This window comes from Phaseolus vulgaris, chromosome 9, assembly GCF_000499845.2.
Source record: "Phaseolus vulgaris cultivar G19833 chromosome 9, P. vulgaris v2.0, whole genome shotgun sequence".
Classification (NCBI taxonomy): domain Eukaryota; kingdom Viridiplantae; phylum Streptophyta; class Magnoliopsida; order Fabales; family Fabaceae; genus Phaseolus; species Phaseolus vulgaris.
The window spans coordinates 3,178,953-3,195,634 of record NC_023751.2 but is presented as its reverse complement, the minus strand read 5'-3'; the positions used below and the strand labels follow the sequence as shown (position 1 = coordinate 3,195,634).

At 32.9% G+C, this 16,682-nt stretch overlaps 1 protein-coding gene and 1 long non-coding RNA gene across 4 annotated transcripts; one reads left to right on the top strand and one right to left on the bottom strand.

Annotated features, from left to right (window-relative positions):
• The first annotated feature begins 4,939 nt into the window (after positions 1-4,939).
• Positions 4,940-10,197, top strand: LOC137820388 (uncharacterized). 3 transcript variants are annotated; one of them, XM_068624457.1, is made up of 3 exons: positions 4,940-5,711; positions 5,786-5,879; positions 6,765-10,197. In XM_068624457.1, exon 3 carries the CDS (start codon positions 6,883-6,885, stop codon positions 9,853-9,855), a length of 2,973 nt encoding a protein of 990 aa, XP_068480558.1. In that variant the 5' UTR covers positions 4,940-5,711; positions 5,786-5,879; positions 6,765-6,882; the 3' UTR covers positions 9,856-10,197. The 3 variants fall into 3 exon arrangements, with proteins under 3 accessions (XP_068480558.1, XP_068480557.1, XP_068480560.1); XM_068624456.1 differs by having other exon boundaries at positions 4,945-5,379; XM_068624459.1 differs by having other exon boundaries at positions 4,946-5,640.
• A 3,612-nt stretch (positions 10,198-13,809) lies between these two features.
• Positions 13,810-15,000, bottom strand: LOC137822706 (uncharacterized). Its single transcript, XR_011082969.1, has 2 exons — positions 14,633-15,000; positions 13,810-14,113 (listed from the first exon to the last, which is right to left on the bottom strand). It is a non-coding gene; the product is annotated as an uncharacterized lncRNA (long non-coding RNA).
• Positions 15,001-16,682: the final 1,682 nt, after the last annotated feature.

Sequence of the window (16,682 nt, the reverse complement as noted above, 5' to 3'; positions counted from 1 at the left end):
CCGAGCTTCACTAATGATCTAAGTCACATAGACTAAGATATCAGGTGGTGAGAAGTTGATGGGGGAGTTCATGTACACCGTGACATATGAGATGCATAGCTTGGGTTGTATTGAACTTACCCTGATCCTTTCAATTGGATTCGCTAGTAATCCTTGGATAAGGTGTTAGTCTCTTGTAGGACTTACTTAATACGGGTCTTTCGGAAGACGTTAGTTGTTATTATGTTTGCTGAATATCCTGAATGTATATATCCATGTGAGATCTATGTGATTGTTTTATGTTGGGATTTAAAGAAGATTGAATAATTCTTAAATTGATTCATGTAATTTGGTTTTCTCTTTTGATTTAATTGTGCACATCATAAAGTTATATTTTCACTAGCTTACCATTGTTTTTTTTGTTGTGTTGTGAACTGCAATGACTATACTATGTACACGAACAGATGATCATACAAATGTAAGAGGTTCTAGAAAGTTTTAGGATGTTTTAAACATTATATTGTAAATGTTTATATTCCTATAAGTCATAATCTTGTAATGGGAAGAGCCTCTTGATGAAGGTCTATGAGAATGCCGTGAACCATGGTGAGAATGAGAAGGTCTAGCTTGCTGCACTTCAAGGCTTTGCAATCTTTCCTCCAACCGTCTAATAGCTTCAGCTTGTTGTGTAATAGCTTCATCTTTTTGTGTAAGGGTTCGCTTGACCTCTTTTAATTCACCAAGGACAGAAGCTTTGCTAGGAGAATGCTTGTTGTAATACTCATCACTGGAATAAGCAGCCATTTGGAAAAGAAAACAACAAACAACAAAACAGCAAACAAAGTTAAGAAAACAAAGTTAGCTAAAATAATTTGGAACCAATTGCCGAAGTGAAGTGGCACTGAAAATTCACGCTTAAAGAAAGAATACTCCCTGCACCAAGCTTATCTTGAGGCCTTAGTAATCCTCAAATGAAAGATGCCAAAGCAATAGCACACAATCTTCAAAGCACTTCACCACAAAACCAAGGATTCATATCACTTTAAGTTTGTATAGAAACTCATAGAACTTGTATTGTAATAGTTAGATGTTATTTTGTGGGGTGTTACATGGTTCGATAACCGTCCGATAGTGGATGACCTGATAAGCCCAATAAACTCTCGCTAGGATAAACTCGAAATTATTCATACACCATTATTAATTTTATATATCTCATTTAAAGACAAAAAAAGAAAAAAAAATTATATATTTTATTAATCAAAATTGTTGCTCACTAACATTATTGAGTACTATATTTATATAACATAAGAAGATAAAATATAAAAAAAACTTATACGGATAGGGTTAGAGTAGTTATAATACAACAATTACAATTAAAAAAGTGTTAAAAAGAAAAATAGAGTAATTATAACTAATAAAAAAGTTAAAACTAAATAAATAAGTTTTTTAAAAAGTCAATATATACTTTTTTTTAATCTAAGAATCCAACAATTATTCTAAGATTCCAAATAGTTTAATATTAGAGAATATTCTAAATTTAGAATCTAAATAATTCACAGTTAAAACTTGATAGTTAATTAGATACCAATTTAGAAACTATTTATCAAAAATAGAAACTAATTTAGAAACCAATAATTTTTTTAGTATTTAAAATTGCCTCTAATTTAGTCACTATAGCAACTAATTATTTTTTGTCTTTAAAATTGATTTCTATTTAATGATTTTCTTGTAGTGTATTGTGCTTGTTAAAATAATTGATAATGTTCAAATACCTAAGTATTTTTTCTTCTTGGAATGAAAATGAAAAAAAAACATGTTTCAAGGTGAAAGCAAAAATATTATTTCTTAACCCTTATTTTCGATGTGTTCTATTATGTTATGTTTGTTCAACTATCAGAAAAATCGAAGGTGCTTTTCAAGTTATGTATGAAGGAACCAACAAGGTCAAGTGTGCAAAAAATAATACTATTAATACTATTATGTGATATGAAATGTTCACAATACAAAGAGATTTAGACATGTTTTAAATAATTTCATTGTTCCTAGGAAAAAAGTATAATAAAAGAGGAGTTTGGCATCAACATCTCGAAGAGTCTTATATTATTTCAACTAATAAAAAGTGTAGTAGTGCTTGGATGAATATACTTGAAATTGAACATACATCTTATATAAAATAATTTTTTTTTTTGAAAAAAAAAATTCATAGAATCATTTGATTCACCTTTTATAACTTGTTTTTGCTTTATATAAAGAACAACCATTCATCTAACATGTGTTAAAGCATATACTACGCTGTTCAAAGTGAAAAACATGTTTGAATTCCTAGATAAAACCTCGAAAGTACTAACTCTAAAGGTCTTAAGGTAATTTAGATACTTAAATCATTTTATTTAATCTAACTCACCTTTGTTTAAACTTGTTTCTATTGTATGAATAAAGGTCATGCATAAGGTTATGTCAAACACTATGATGTTTCATGTGGGATGAATAATTGAGTTCTCAAGCAAACAATACCAACCTTAAATATCAAGTGTTGAAAATTTTGAAAATTATAGTTCAATCGTAATAAAAATGTATTGTAAGTTTAAAAATTGAAGTATAATCCTTTAACAATTAGTCAACTATGCGATAAATGTTTAAAATTCATTTAACCATTGTTTGATTTGTGATCAACATACCAACAATGTTGAATTTATATTTAATTTTAAAAAAATATATATACATTTACTTTTAATGTTTCATGTTTGATTTCTAAAGAATAATATCGCATAAAAGAGTTACACATAATAGGTTCAACAAAGTTATTCAAATTAAGAAAGATTTAAAAAATAATTCTTAAAAACTAATCATGATATGATGATATATTTTAAAATGAATAGTTAAAAAAAATTATGAATAAAATCATATTTCTCATAAATTTCTAACCGTTAAAGTGTCACAATGGTTTTATTAAAAGGAAAAAACATCTTTAAAAGAATTAACAAATACAAGTTTGAATAATTTTTTTTATCTGCATATTTTTTTCATGCAACTCGCAAGTTGCTATGTTTTGAATAAAGTTTTAATGATACTTATTAAAAAATATATCATATGAGTTTTTTTAACTAGAAAACCAAATACTTTTCACTTTGAGATTTTTGCTGTAAATGCTTTTGTTTTCGGGGTGAATTTTTATTCAAAGACTAATGAAGCTACATTCTTAAGTTATAAAGAATATATTTTCAATAAAAATGGGTCTAGTATATCTGGAGGTGTATTCATTAGTGTAATACAATATTCAAATTCTAATATTTAAGGTTAGTAAAATATATCACATGGTAAAATTTACATAGGTCTAATTTTGTTTTTAATTTTTTTACTTTATAATATATTTTACGTATAATATAATATTATTATTAATCTCAATTTCGAATGAATGTTATTATATTAAATGTATATTAGACCTATATTGCACGCACTGGAACATAAATTTTTAAACATAAAATATATAAAACTATACTTATTAAACATATTTTTTTATTATTGTTATTGAATTAACAAATTTTAAAAAGAAAACCAAATTTAGAATTTGGATATAATTTAAAAACATGTTCAAAATACAGTAAATTCATTAAGATATAGTATATTTTTTAAAATGCAAGTATTTTTTAACTATAATTTTTTATATAATGCATAAAAAGTGAATTGAGAACATTGTAAAAAATAAATTATTTCATTAATGGATTATATGTACAATCATTCAATTATTGTTATAATAGATTAAAGTCAAACCATATATCTATCAATTTCTTATTTATTTAAATTTGGTATACATAATTGTCATGAAAATGTTATATTGTACGATTTAATAATTCACTCATTAAATTCAGATTCTATAAATATTTTTTTTTACGTAGATTTAAAGTTCTAATTTACCTTTTAGATAAGTGGTTTTTTTTCCAAATCTGTATAAGGTTTTCTAAAGAATTAAAAATATTCAGTTAGTATAAATCCTTTTGTTTGAAGATCGACTAGTCATTAATTAAATCTCTTAATTAAAGAGAAAAAACAAAGAAAAGAGAGAATATTACCAGAATTCAAATATAATAATTACTGTCTCATTAATTTTATATTGATTTACCTTATTTATTTTGAACAAATATTTAAGGGGATCAGTTTTAATTTAATTACGCATGAATGTGGAAGCATTGGAAGATACGTATTTTGAAAAATCAATATTATTCTTTTCAAATATAGAAAATCAATCAATCAATAAATAATCATTATTTATTATTGTGATTTAAGTTTCGATTGAAATATAAATACTGACACTAGGATCATAAATTGCCAGACAAAAGGGATGGCCATAGCAGAATAGAAGATGCAACAGAACCAAGGACATTTCACTGGATTTTCAAAACCCGATCATTTTTTCTTTTTCATTTTTTTTCTTCTTTTCAGTAATTAACAATTATTTGACATTTCTATTTCACTTTGTTCATCAACATAATCTTAGATTACTTAAATGATTGCAAATGAATAATATAACCAACAAATAGTGATTGGGATAGTTCACATGTGTCTATTTTAACTAATTTGTCAATTTAAGATTCGATTGAAATATAATTATGATTTTAGTAAATTATTAATCTCACTAAAATGATTTTTTTTAAAACTGTTTCAACATCCATAATTTTTTTAAATCTGAATAAAGGAAATATTTTTAAAATTAAGTTAGGAAGCCAGATTTATTCCAAATTTGAGTAACTAAAAAATGATAAAGATTATAATTTTTATTTAATTTTCGATATCTGTAATTTCCAAAAATCGTGGTATATGAACAGAGAGAGAGGATGCGATGATTAGATTTGTAATTTGGTTGGGGTAATTAAGACGGGTCGGGTCAGGTCGGGTCGGGACATAAGATGATATATGAGTTGGGTCGGGTCAGAAGGAAATAAAGGTGGTACGGGTCGGAGTGTGGAGTGGGAACCCAGAAAGTATTGAAAGAATTTGAAGAGGATGGCATGAGTGTTGCGCTGTGGTGGGGAGTGGCCCCATCAACCCGGAACAGCCTCTGGCGTCGCACGTGTTGATGCCCAACCTACGAACTAAAATCGACCAGAAATTTCAGAAATCTGTGAAACAAAAACCAAATAAAAAATCCCAACAACGAAAAACGTTTCCTCTTATTCTCTTCTCACCTGTGCTTGTGTGCTTTCAATAACAAACAAACACACACACATACCCTCACTTTTAGTTTCTTAACACAGCAACAACCCAACCCAGGCACCACCATAAAAACGTAACACAACGCCAACCTCTCTCTCTCTTTCTCTCTCTCTTTCTCTTTCAACATTCATGAATTGGTGAAAGCTGCCACTCCTTTGAACCTTTAGGGTTTTCATTTCACTCTCCCAGGTTCTCATTCTCTTTCTTTCTCCCTCTCACTTCTTTTCCCCTTTTTTCTCTTAATTCCTTCCCCCTTTGTAAAGGTCTGCCCGCGTTTTAACTCTCATACGCTGCCTATCCGCTCTTGGATTCATCCATTTTCATACAAGTCAGTTTGGGCGAGGAAGCTTTAGAGTGTTGTTTTTTTCTTTTAGGGTTTTTCTATGGCTTATATCATTTTTTAGGGTTTTGGATACTGTGTCTGTTTTTTAAAAAATAAAATAAAATCAGGTACTGCTGTTGGAAATTAAGGATTAGTATTCTGCTGTGTGCTTGTTGGGTTCATGCGTAATCATTAATTTGTGCGTTCTGTATTTAATTTGCCTGCATTTTTGTGTGTGGGATTCTGATTTTATTTCTTAATTGGGCGTTTCAGGGATTGAGTAACATCTGTTCGCTGATCGTTATTGGAAGGTTACAATTCAGTTTATTTGATAGTTGCAGCTTGGTAGCAGCCGTCAGAGCGACTGGTAATCTCATTTACATTTTGCTTTTTTTTTTAAAATTTTGAATCCTCAACACAGGGCTTAATTTATTCAATTGCAATGCCTTTATCTGTCCCCTGTTTGATAGTGATTTCTATCAGTTTTGTTTGGTTTTCAGAAAACCATTATCTCTACCCAACCCTCGGCTGATTTTAAAAAATCTCTACTTAAGCGTAAAAGATTTTGTTCAAAAAAATCGAATACAGTATAATGCGTGTTTTATGTTTTACTATAGTAATAATTCTTGAAGTTGATGTTGTATATGCGTATTAAGCATTGATTTAGGAAGTGATCAGTGTGGCTGCGAATCATCATTGTATCAAGCATTAATTATGAAGACTACTTTAGGTTTAGATGAGTTGTAAAAAGTTACATTCAATTTCTTCTGGTGTGTATGTCAGCGTGCTGCAGCTGACATTTTGTTATAGCACAAGCTTGTGCCTCTCAAGTCGGTCCTTAGATTGAAAAGTGCTGCTTATATTTTTCTTGAGGAAATTAAAAACTATAATGATTACTGCTATGGTATATGAAGCGATTCTTTTACTTGTAACTTGTTATTCCTGTGATATTCATTTGGATATTTAAATTAAGGGTATTTTCATAAACAAATCAGTTATGACATATCTTACCTTCTATGGAACTGTCGTTTCTTTTATTTATGATCTAAAATCTATGAAATGCACTATCAATAAATTCAGTTGCAAAATTAGTTTCGAGACTGTAAAATGTCGGGTGTATTTATTATTTTACTAAATGCTATGGTAAACTTGGGGCCTAATTTGTTTGTGATCTGTTTCTAATGATCTTATGTCTTGAAATATCAGAATACTGTCCCCAAAATGAATATTTTCTCTGTTTTTGTTTTTGCAGTGGATTCTCGTGAACTTATTTTTTACCAGAAATTCTATTGAAATTCTTAATGGGAGGAACAGTTTTGGCACCCCAAAAGAATGACCTTGACGCTCTGAGAAAGATTATGTGAAGCAGTATGACTCTTGAAGATTTCTTTACCTTGACTGAGATGAAAGACGGGCTCACAGCACCTTCTCGGGTGCAGGAGCTGGTCTCGGTGATGCAGAAAGAGAAAAGTTGTGAGGTTAAAAATTCTGCTGATGCGATAAGGCAGTGGGCTGCTGTTGCAAGCACTATTGCTGCTACAGAGAATAAAGATTGCCTTGATCAATTTATTCAATTGGATGGACTTTGCTTCATCAACAGATGGTTAAAGGATACCCAAAAATTTGAGGTTGATGCAAAAGACAGCTTTGTCGAGGAATCAATTACCACATTGTTACGTGCAGTTGAAAAGCTTCATCTAGACCGTGAGAAGTCAATGTCCTCTGGAATTCGCATCACTGTAAGTAACCTTCTTGGCCATCATAGCACTAAGGTTCAGGATAGAGCAAGGACATTGTTTGACAGCTGGAAGGGAGCTGAAAATGCTGATACTGAATCTCATGATGTGGAGCTTGCTAAGGCTGACAATGCAAGCAATGAGATTGTCAGGGACGAAGGCCAGCCATCTGCTGTGAATGAAGCTGGCAATGATAATGATAATGCATCAGAACTAAATGGAACTGTAAATTCTCTATTGAAAAGCTCAGATAATTTGCCGGTACATAGTTCTGCTAATGTGTGTCATTCATCCTCTAGCTTGGAATGTGATGACGTCAAAGAGGGATCAGTAAACCATGTTGACGGTGTTCCTTCTTCTGCTCAAGTAGAACTGCCTTTATGCCCTGCAGATGAGACCACTTCGGTTGCGACCTCTAACTTTTCCCTTCATAATCAAGGCAGCTTTGAAGGACAGTCAGATATGGTTCAGTTAATTGACTTGGCTAAAAGGGAAAAGCAAGAGCAAAACGTTAATGACCCTCCAGAAAAATTTGGAGCACCGGAGATCTGTTCTGTGTCCTCTGAGCCAGAGCTGGAGTCTGTTTCGATTGTTTGCAGTGAAGCAAAAGCACCAGAATCTGTTAAGGGACCAGCTTTGGAGCGAAATGTGGAACACAATGAGGAAGATGTTTGTCATAACTTGCCTATTTCTACTTGTATAAGGACACCTTCATCTGATAGGAGGACTGGGGAAGATGATGTCAGAACTGTAACTAGCTTTACACAAGTTTTCAGAGCTGCAGAAAATGATAAAGACTGTTCTAATGCATTGCAGGATACATCAGTCAGTGACAGTAACTTGGGAAAGACTGAGGTGCCAGATATGTCTGTCTGTGGAGCAGGATCTGTCACACCATCAAAGGAAGGCAAGGGTCATATTTATAACAACAAAGATGTTACATCTATTGGTTCTGATTCTAGTAAACCTGAAATAGATTTCAGAAGGTCTAACATTGTTGACAACAGAGGTTCCGGCAATGAACTTGACTGTGGCATTGTGGATCCTTTAGAATTCGCTCGACAAGTTGCTCAGGAAGTTAATAGAGAAGTCAGCAGTTCTTCCGAAAAAATCTCATATGGCAGAATCAGGCAACCATGCAGTCCAGATTCTGTAAGAAAAGAGGATGTGCTCACTCCTGTCCCACCTGAGGAGGTTTCCTCGAGACACAGTCTTGCTACTGACAACACTGAGGCAGAGCCTGAATGCAGACCTGATGTGGTGTGCTTGGAGGTGACTGAAGTGGTTCAAGATTCAGAAGGTAATTCAGAAAAACGTCCTTGTGGCTTTGATCTCAACGAAGTTGGTTTTGACGATATGGATGTTTGTTTAAATACTACATCGACCCCAATACCTGTTGTATCTGCTTCAAGGCCTACGCCAACTCCTGGGTTACCTGGTGCCCCTTTGCAGTTTGAGGGAACACTTGGTTGGAAAGGATCAGCTGCCACCAGTGCCTTTCGGCCTGCATCTCCCCGTAAATATTGTGATAGTGAGAGAAATCTTTCTGTGGATATGAACTCTGACACTTCCAGGCAGAGGCAGAGGCAGGATTGGCTTGATTTTGATCTAAACGTAGCTGAGGGTGAAGAAGGGAATGCAGAACCTGTTGCTGAATCTTCAGGTGGGCTTTCTGGGCAATCAACAGTTGAATTTAGTTCTAAAAGATCAAGCATGCTTGGATTTGATTTGAACAGTACGGGTGATGATGTTCACATCCAACCTTCAGATCACAGGATGGATGGACAACTCTTTCTTGGAAGAAATGGCTATTGGAGCCCATCACCTACATCGTCGTCGTCATCAATGCAGCCATATGTTAGAAACATTGATTTGAATGACAGGCCATGCCTTCAAACTGATTTGGTAGACCTGGGGCACGGTAAGTCTTCTCATATTATCAATGGATATGATTGTTCTAAATCACTAGATGCTCCTGTTATCTCTCTTTTGGGCGCCAAGGTAGAAGTTGGTAAAAAAGAACGTGTTCCTCAATCGTTTTTTCCGAATGGAAAGGCTGTTGAACCTGCAATAGATCTTACAATGCCAAGAGCAGGTGGCATTATAGGGATGGCCCCTGCAGTATCCTTTAATCCATCATCTGGTTTTGGGTATAATGGAGTGCCATCAGCATCAGCAGCACCCACAATGCCTTTTCCATCAGCCATGTACGGGTCAGGTGGCACAATTCCATATATGGTGGACTCAAGAGGATCTCCAGCTGTCCCTCAAGTGGGTGGACCTTCATTAAATATACTTCCATCATCTTACTCTCAGCCACCACCATTCTTTATGAACATGACAGGTACCCAACTCGGTCTGAATGGATTTGGACCTGTACGTCCTAACTTTGACCTGAACTCTGGGTTCATGACTGAGGGTGGGAATAGAGACACATTAGCAGCAAGGCAATTTTTCTTTCCTGGTCAGGGAAGGGCTGTGGAGGAGCAAGTAAGAACCATGCCGCAACCCTCAAGTTCAGGGGTTGGTGGGAAACGAAAGGAACCAGACAGTGGTTGGGAACCCTACCCATATAGCTACAAACATTCGCAACCTCCATGGAAGTAGCCTATTACATCTCTTCTGAATTGTTCATAAACACACACCTTTCCAATTAATGCTTTATTACCCGAAATTATCCTCAAGAGCACTGGCATCCTTTACTGACTGAAGATCTCAAATTCAATAAATGCTGGGGGAAGATGGATGTAGTATGATTCAAACTATTGATGGTTAAAGGGGCAGAAATTGGGTTTTCTTATTGTTATTTTTTCTTTTCTCTTCCGTTGTTTATCCTTTACTATATAGCTTCATAGAAAGGCATTACAAAGCACAGAAAGTCTTGGTGCGTTTAGCTGTATTTTTTCTTTCGTATTGCAAAGAAATTTATAGGCATAGTATCATGTCTCATTGTCTGGGTGGTGCTTTATTATGTTACCACTATTTGGCTAGTTTTCATTATGAAGTTAATAACCTGCAAAAAAAGGAAAGGATGAAATCACCGACCTAGAAAACCCTAGTCAATATTTTTCTGTTTACTACTTTATTAATTCTGTTGCATTTTGAGTTTATTGTTATACGCCCATTCATGGCGAGTCCTCTTCTACTCGACAACTAAGGTTAATTGGTTTCACTTTGAAGTCTATTTTTCGCCTTTTGTTTTTATCTTCAATGACAATTTTGTTGCAGATTGATTAACTTAGTCTGTTTGAATTTTGAAACGAGTCTATTCAACCCTCTCTCCTTGCCAATTCATTGTGTATGTAAGAGCAAGGTACAATATTAACTGGTGCTGGTGTCAGTTAATTAAGCCATGTTCAGGCGTTGTGAACCTATTCTTACATTTTCAAATTTCGATATTGGTATATGTACCACTCAATTTAAATGAAAAAAACAGGTATTTTGCTTCCTTCAATTTGAATTAGGTTTGATTTTGGTTCTTCAAATTCTTTCTAGTTTCTTTAATTTGAAAACAAATAGTTTTAATCTCTTTATTCAAGCAAAACTTCATACGTTGGAACACGTGATTGAGTGATTTAGTGTTCATACAAGTGAAATTTTAACAGAGATTAAAATAAATTTATTTTAAATTTAGAGGACTAAATATATATTTAATTTTGTTTAAAATTATATATAATTAGCATTTAAAATGTCGTCCTTCTCAAGTGGTTTCACTGGTGGGTTAGTGAGTGATGTATTTATGTTTTAGACAAGTGGTCTTTAACTCAACGATACAATTAACGTGTTTGTTTTAATTTTTTTTTTGTACGAATATCCTCATTTAGAAGCAATTCTATCTTAATCTTGCATTAAATATGGACACTTTCATGAACAAGAATTCGAATTTTGATTTATCACATCCTAAATTATTCAACGCCCTTGTTTTTTTATATTCTATCTGGATCCACCGTAGTTTGGAAACAGGGTGAATGAAAAAACTTGGGTTCAGTTACTTTTTACTGTTTATGACACGAACATGAAACGTAAAATCTCTCTAAAATGTAAGATATAGAGACACAAATATTTATATTATATAATTATGAATTATATAAATTGATAATAAAGATTATTTTTTGGAGTAGAAAAATATTTTCATAACTGGTTCACAAAAATTTGTTTCTTATTTTTATAATCATAATAACAATTTATACAATAAAGTTTGAATTTTAAAAAATTAATGTATTTTTCCTTTATAAAATTGTTATAGAACCATACTATAATTGTCAGAAATCTAATAAATACTTTTTGAATTGGACACTTCACGGATACGTGTCCTACAGGTATCATAAGACACTGACACGCTATTTAAGAGAAGTGTCCGAGCTTCATAGTTACTACGCTTCAGAAAAACATTAATAGCAAAAGAGCACGAGAGAACATTTTCTTAAAATTACGATCAGTAACCAAATCACTTGTTTCTCATATTTGATGCATTCTTGAGTTTAAGAATGTTTTAAGTAAACATGCTACTAGATTATCTCCTTAGATATTTTCTTATATTTTATAAAAAATCATATTGAAATATGATGGTGTATTATGGCAAAAACTTTAAATTAAAAACCTCAATGTCGTATAATACATTAATTTTTAAGAATTATAATAATTTAATTCATTTTTAAAATGATAAAAAGTAAAAGTATTACTAAAAATTATAAGAACGTGAGCATTATAAGAATCTATAGTTAGAATAAAACTTGTAAAATATTCTTAAAAATAATATAACGCAATGAAGCTTACTTAAATTAAACTAATATTTTATAAAACAGTTTTATAAGACCTTCTCTTCTTATAAGTAATTCATATGAAAAGTTATTAATATAAGTGACTGAATTTGACTCTTTTAAAATGAAAAAAAAAAACTTCAAATACTAATAATATTAGTTAAATCGTCAATTTTTTAATTTCTATTAAATTTTAAATTATATATATATATATATATATATATATATATATATATATATATATATTCTTTTGTAGTATCAATAGTTGATTTTTATAAAAAAAGTTAATAGTTTGAGGCATATTTTATTTTTTCTTTTTCGTATTTTTTTAATAATATTTTTTTTATATAATCGTAAATGATTTGTTATTATTTATTAACTGAGATATAAGTAGCATAATAATATTTAACATAAAAATTTTTATATAAAAAAAAAACTCTAGGACTATAAATTCTAACCTTCACAATACTTTAAAAAAAATCATTGCAGGACTGTATTCGAAGTTTCGTTAAACTCAAACTTACAACTCCCTATGCCTAAGGCACCGTTTGATTAAATGGAAACAAATAAAGAGAGCCGATGAGAAAAATATTAAAAAAAAAAAGAAGTAAAGAGAAGATTATTTAGATAAAAAAAAATAGAGGAAAAATGTTTTATTTATTATTAATAACATCATTTTTTAGTTATTGTTGAACCATATTACAGACATAATTATTGCGTTGAATTATCTTTTTATCCTTCTTCACATTTTAGCTCAGGTTACAAACTTCAATATCTGCATTTTCTGTTTTTTTTTTCTCTGCATCAAACCAGTTCCTTTCTTTTATTTTCTATTCCGTAAACAGTAAACTTAGTCTCTCCATCCATTGCTAATTTTGTTGTTAGTTGCTTCATGGAGATGAATAAAAAGTGAAGCATATTATATAAATAATAGTTTATTTAAAATTTTGCACATTTTTACGTTTACATTTGGTCTTCTTATTAGATGTGAAATATTTGAAACCAATTTGACGTGGTTAAAATTAATTTATTGATGTATGCATGTAAGGGGGTGGGACAGTGAAGGGGCTACATGGGTGGCAACAAAAGTGACCTTAGTTGATAAGAATGATGTTGGTATCTCACATAAAAGGGATATGTATTCTGACTCTAATCAATTCTCCACACCTAACTTAGCTGACACTGGACTTTGTAGTCCACACTCTATTTAATATTAACTAACAGAAAAAGAAATGACCCCAAAGCCCTAACATGGACCAACTAACCCACCATGCTCCTCTGCTCTGCTTCATTTCAACTTCATGCTGGTCCCTTCTTCCACCTCACCCCTCAAATATCCATGCCCTCCCTTACCACCACTCACCATTTCTATCAAACATAATCATTCTTATATAAATTCTTATTATAACCATTATTCATACTCTTTTTCATAAAATCTTACCATTCTAGTACTCAATGAGACAAATGGTTTGCAAGCCAACCTCAAACCACATAAAAGGATATGGAAACTAACACAATAAAGACACGAATACGAACACGAAAGTATGTATAATATCTAAAATGTAGAACACGGGGATACGGATCTATATATATTATATAATTATAAATTGACAATAAATATTTATGTGTACAAGTGTATTATAGATTTTTTTTTTAAAGTATGAGATGTTTTTCATGATTGTTTCAAAAGAATTTATTACTTATTTTTATAATCATAATAAAAATTTATATAATAAATTTATATTTTTTTAAAAATTATTGTATTTATATTTTTTAAAATTATGTTAGAATCATGTTAGAATTTTTAGAAATTCAACAAATAATTTTAAAATTAAACACTTCACCGATAAGTGTCATACGAATATCGACACCAATATGTATATCCTATACGCATACGCCATTTAATTTAAGAGAACTTTACGAGTCTCATCTCAATACACACCAAACCATGCTTATTAGGCTTTCTCTCGACTAGGTTTGACACTGAGTGACCAACTTCGATTTTCCTCCGCAGTGCCTGTGCTACATAATCTGGACCGTTCATCAGTTGTTGCAGAGGAAGTTAACAGAGTGAGACAATGTGATCAATGCCCATAATTTATGCTCTGCAGAGACAACACACAATCTGCATTTGCTCAGCGACCTACATGCCCATGCCTTCTCATTTATATATTATGATTATATAAACTCCGTTAATGTTTATTTTTCTATCTTTTCTCTTCTTATCATATATTACTTGAATAACATTTGGTGTTCGAGAATTCATTTTGAGCGTGAAAGCAGAGATCATAGGAAAACATTTTTTACCTAAATAAAAATCATAATCAGTCACTTGTTTAGACAAATTCCCCATAACCACTAATTTAGCACATGAAATTACAAGGAATAAACTGGCACGGGTGTATATACAAATGAGTCCGAATTAGAAGCAGAACACACACTTTGTATAAGTTACAAACAGGGAGAAGAAGATAAATTAAAAGAAACGTTTTGGCACCAATTATCTTTACGAAATTGTGATGAGGATGAGGATTATATATTTATTAAGTAAAAGAAAGGTGTTATTATGATGATTAGAATTACAAAGGGGCTAAGGGAAGCTGACGAGGAATTCTGAGACGGACCTGAGAAGCTGGCGATCGGGGCGCCACGCCGTGCCAGCAGATACCTCCCTTGCAGACCTCCCGGCTGTCACCGTGGTCGCGGTGAAAGGCACAGGTGGCTTTGCGCGAGACGTCCCACGTGAGCGTGGTGAGGAGGATGAGAATGACAGCGGCGGTGGAGACGATGACGACATAACCGCCGTTGAAGCTGCGGCCGCAGACAAAGGCATAGGCCTGAAAAGACGCCATGAGAGCGAGGAAAATGGTGGTGAGGTTCCTTGCCACCACATCAGATATGGCCATGAAGAGAAGATGGAAGTAGTAAGGAGTGTGCAGCCTGGATGTTGGTGCGAAGGTTGAAACCTCTCTCTCTCTCGATCTCTCACTCCTTCTCTTTTAATTGCCAAAATGGGTCCCTCATTGCTCTCTCTGTTGTGCTGCGGTGCAGATTTGGGTTGTGAATGTCCAATGGAACACCTTTGTGTCCTTCATTTTTGAAACACCAACCATAACCTTCCACGTCTCCTTTACCCACTTCTATTCTATTATTTATGTTTTTCACCAATACTCTTCCCAATCTGCACTCCATTCAATTCTTCCACCAATCACTCCTCCCCTCCAACAAAATATCCACATTCCTATCTAACATGCAATCAAAATCTACACATAATACTCTCTAACATCCTGAAATAGTGAGATCCTAACACTAACACATATTTGACGCAGTAGACGTGACAATGACGTACTGGAGTAAGATTGTAATCGCGCGAGTTATATTACAACGGTTCTTAGTAATAACCAATGTAATATATGACCCAAATTCAAATTCAGAGTTTCGCCTTTGATCCCCGCGACAAAGGGTCTTCCGATAGTCGAATCATCAAATGACAGTGTTCTAAGAGTAGTGTGATCTGTTTCGACGTCGACCAGTTCCGCGCCATCGTCCACGACAGTGATCGCGTCCTTGCTGTTAGAGGCAGAGTTGTTCCCGGTGCGCCGTCACGTCGAGCGCGACAACGATCTCGCTTGACAATCTACAATCTGGGAGGGGTCGTGACCCGTGAGAACAACAACTTTCAACTTGACCTCGCAGCGGAGTAACTCATCGAGGAGGCGACAGAGCCAGAATATGGAGATGAGCGTTACCAGAGGAGTCCTCGGTGGTGGTGGACAAGAGTTGAGAGAAGCAGTCTCCAACGTGCTTCTGAAATCATTATTGTTACAAAATTGCCCTTGCCACGTTATATTTTTTGCCACATTAACAACTTCAAATGTGTGTCATGGTGCAGAGGGGATTAACAAAACGTTTTTGTTCTACAATATTCTCCTATTATCTAAACAATTACTTGTTCATTGTGTCAGGTATCCCACATAATGTTCATGCTTCTCACCATTCACTAATATTTTAGGCATGTGTATATTGGCTTTAATAAAAATTAATCAACTACACCATCATCAGGATATGGGTTAAAGTAACTAGGTTAGACTTCACAAATAAGGGTTTTTGACCATCATGAGGTTATTTTTTTGCTTTTTACCAAAATGGGGTCCGTTTAAAAAAATTACAAATTTAGACAAGTCGTGCCAATTCGGCACGACTTTATATGCACAAATCGTCCCAATTAGACACGACTCTGTCATGTCATATTGAAGTTGTGCCAACTTGGCACGACTTCTGCCACATCATATATTGTTTTTAATTTTATTGTTTATATATTGGGTAGTAAGTTATGTAATGTTAAAAATTAATTTGATACATAATTTTCTAAGAGTGTTAGTTTTAAGAAACAAAAAATTGGATAATCTTGTATGAATCATGTTTTACGGTAATGTAATACAATAACTTGATTATTTGATTAATTAAAAAATGAAGAAAAATGTTATTGAATTTGGAAATAAATAGACAAATGAATATTTATTGTATTTGGAAAATAAATAGAGTTATTGTTGTAAATTTGCAAAATAAATAGCTTGAGAAGTAATGACAGGATTGTATGACAAGGCAGAAGTCGTGCCAAATTAGGACAATTTGTGCATATGACACGATTTGCCTAAATTTGTAAATTTTTTT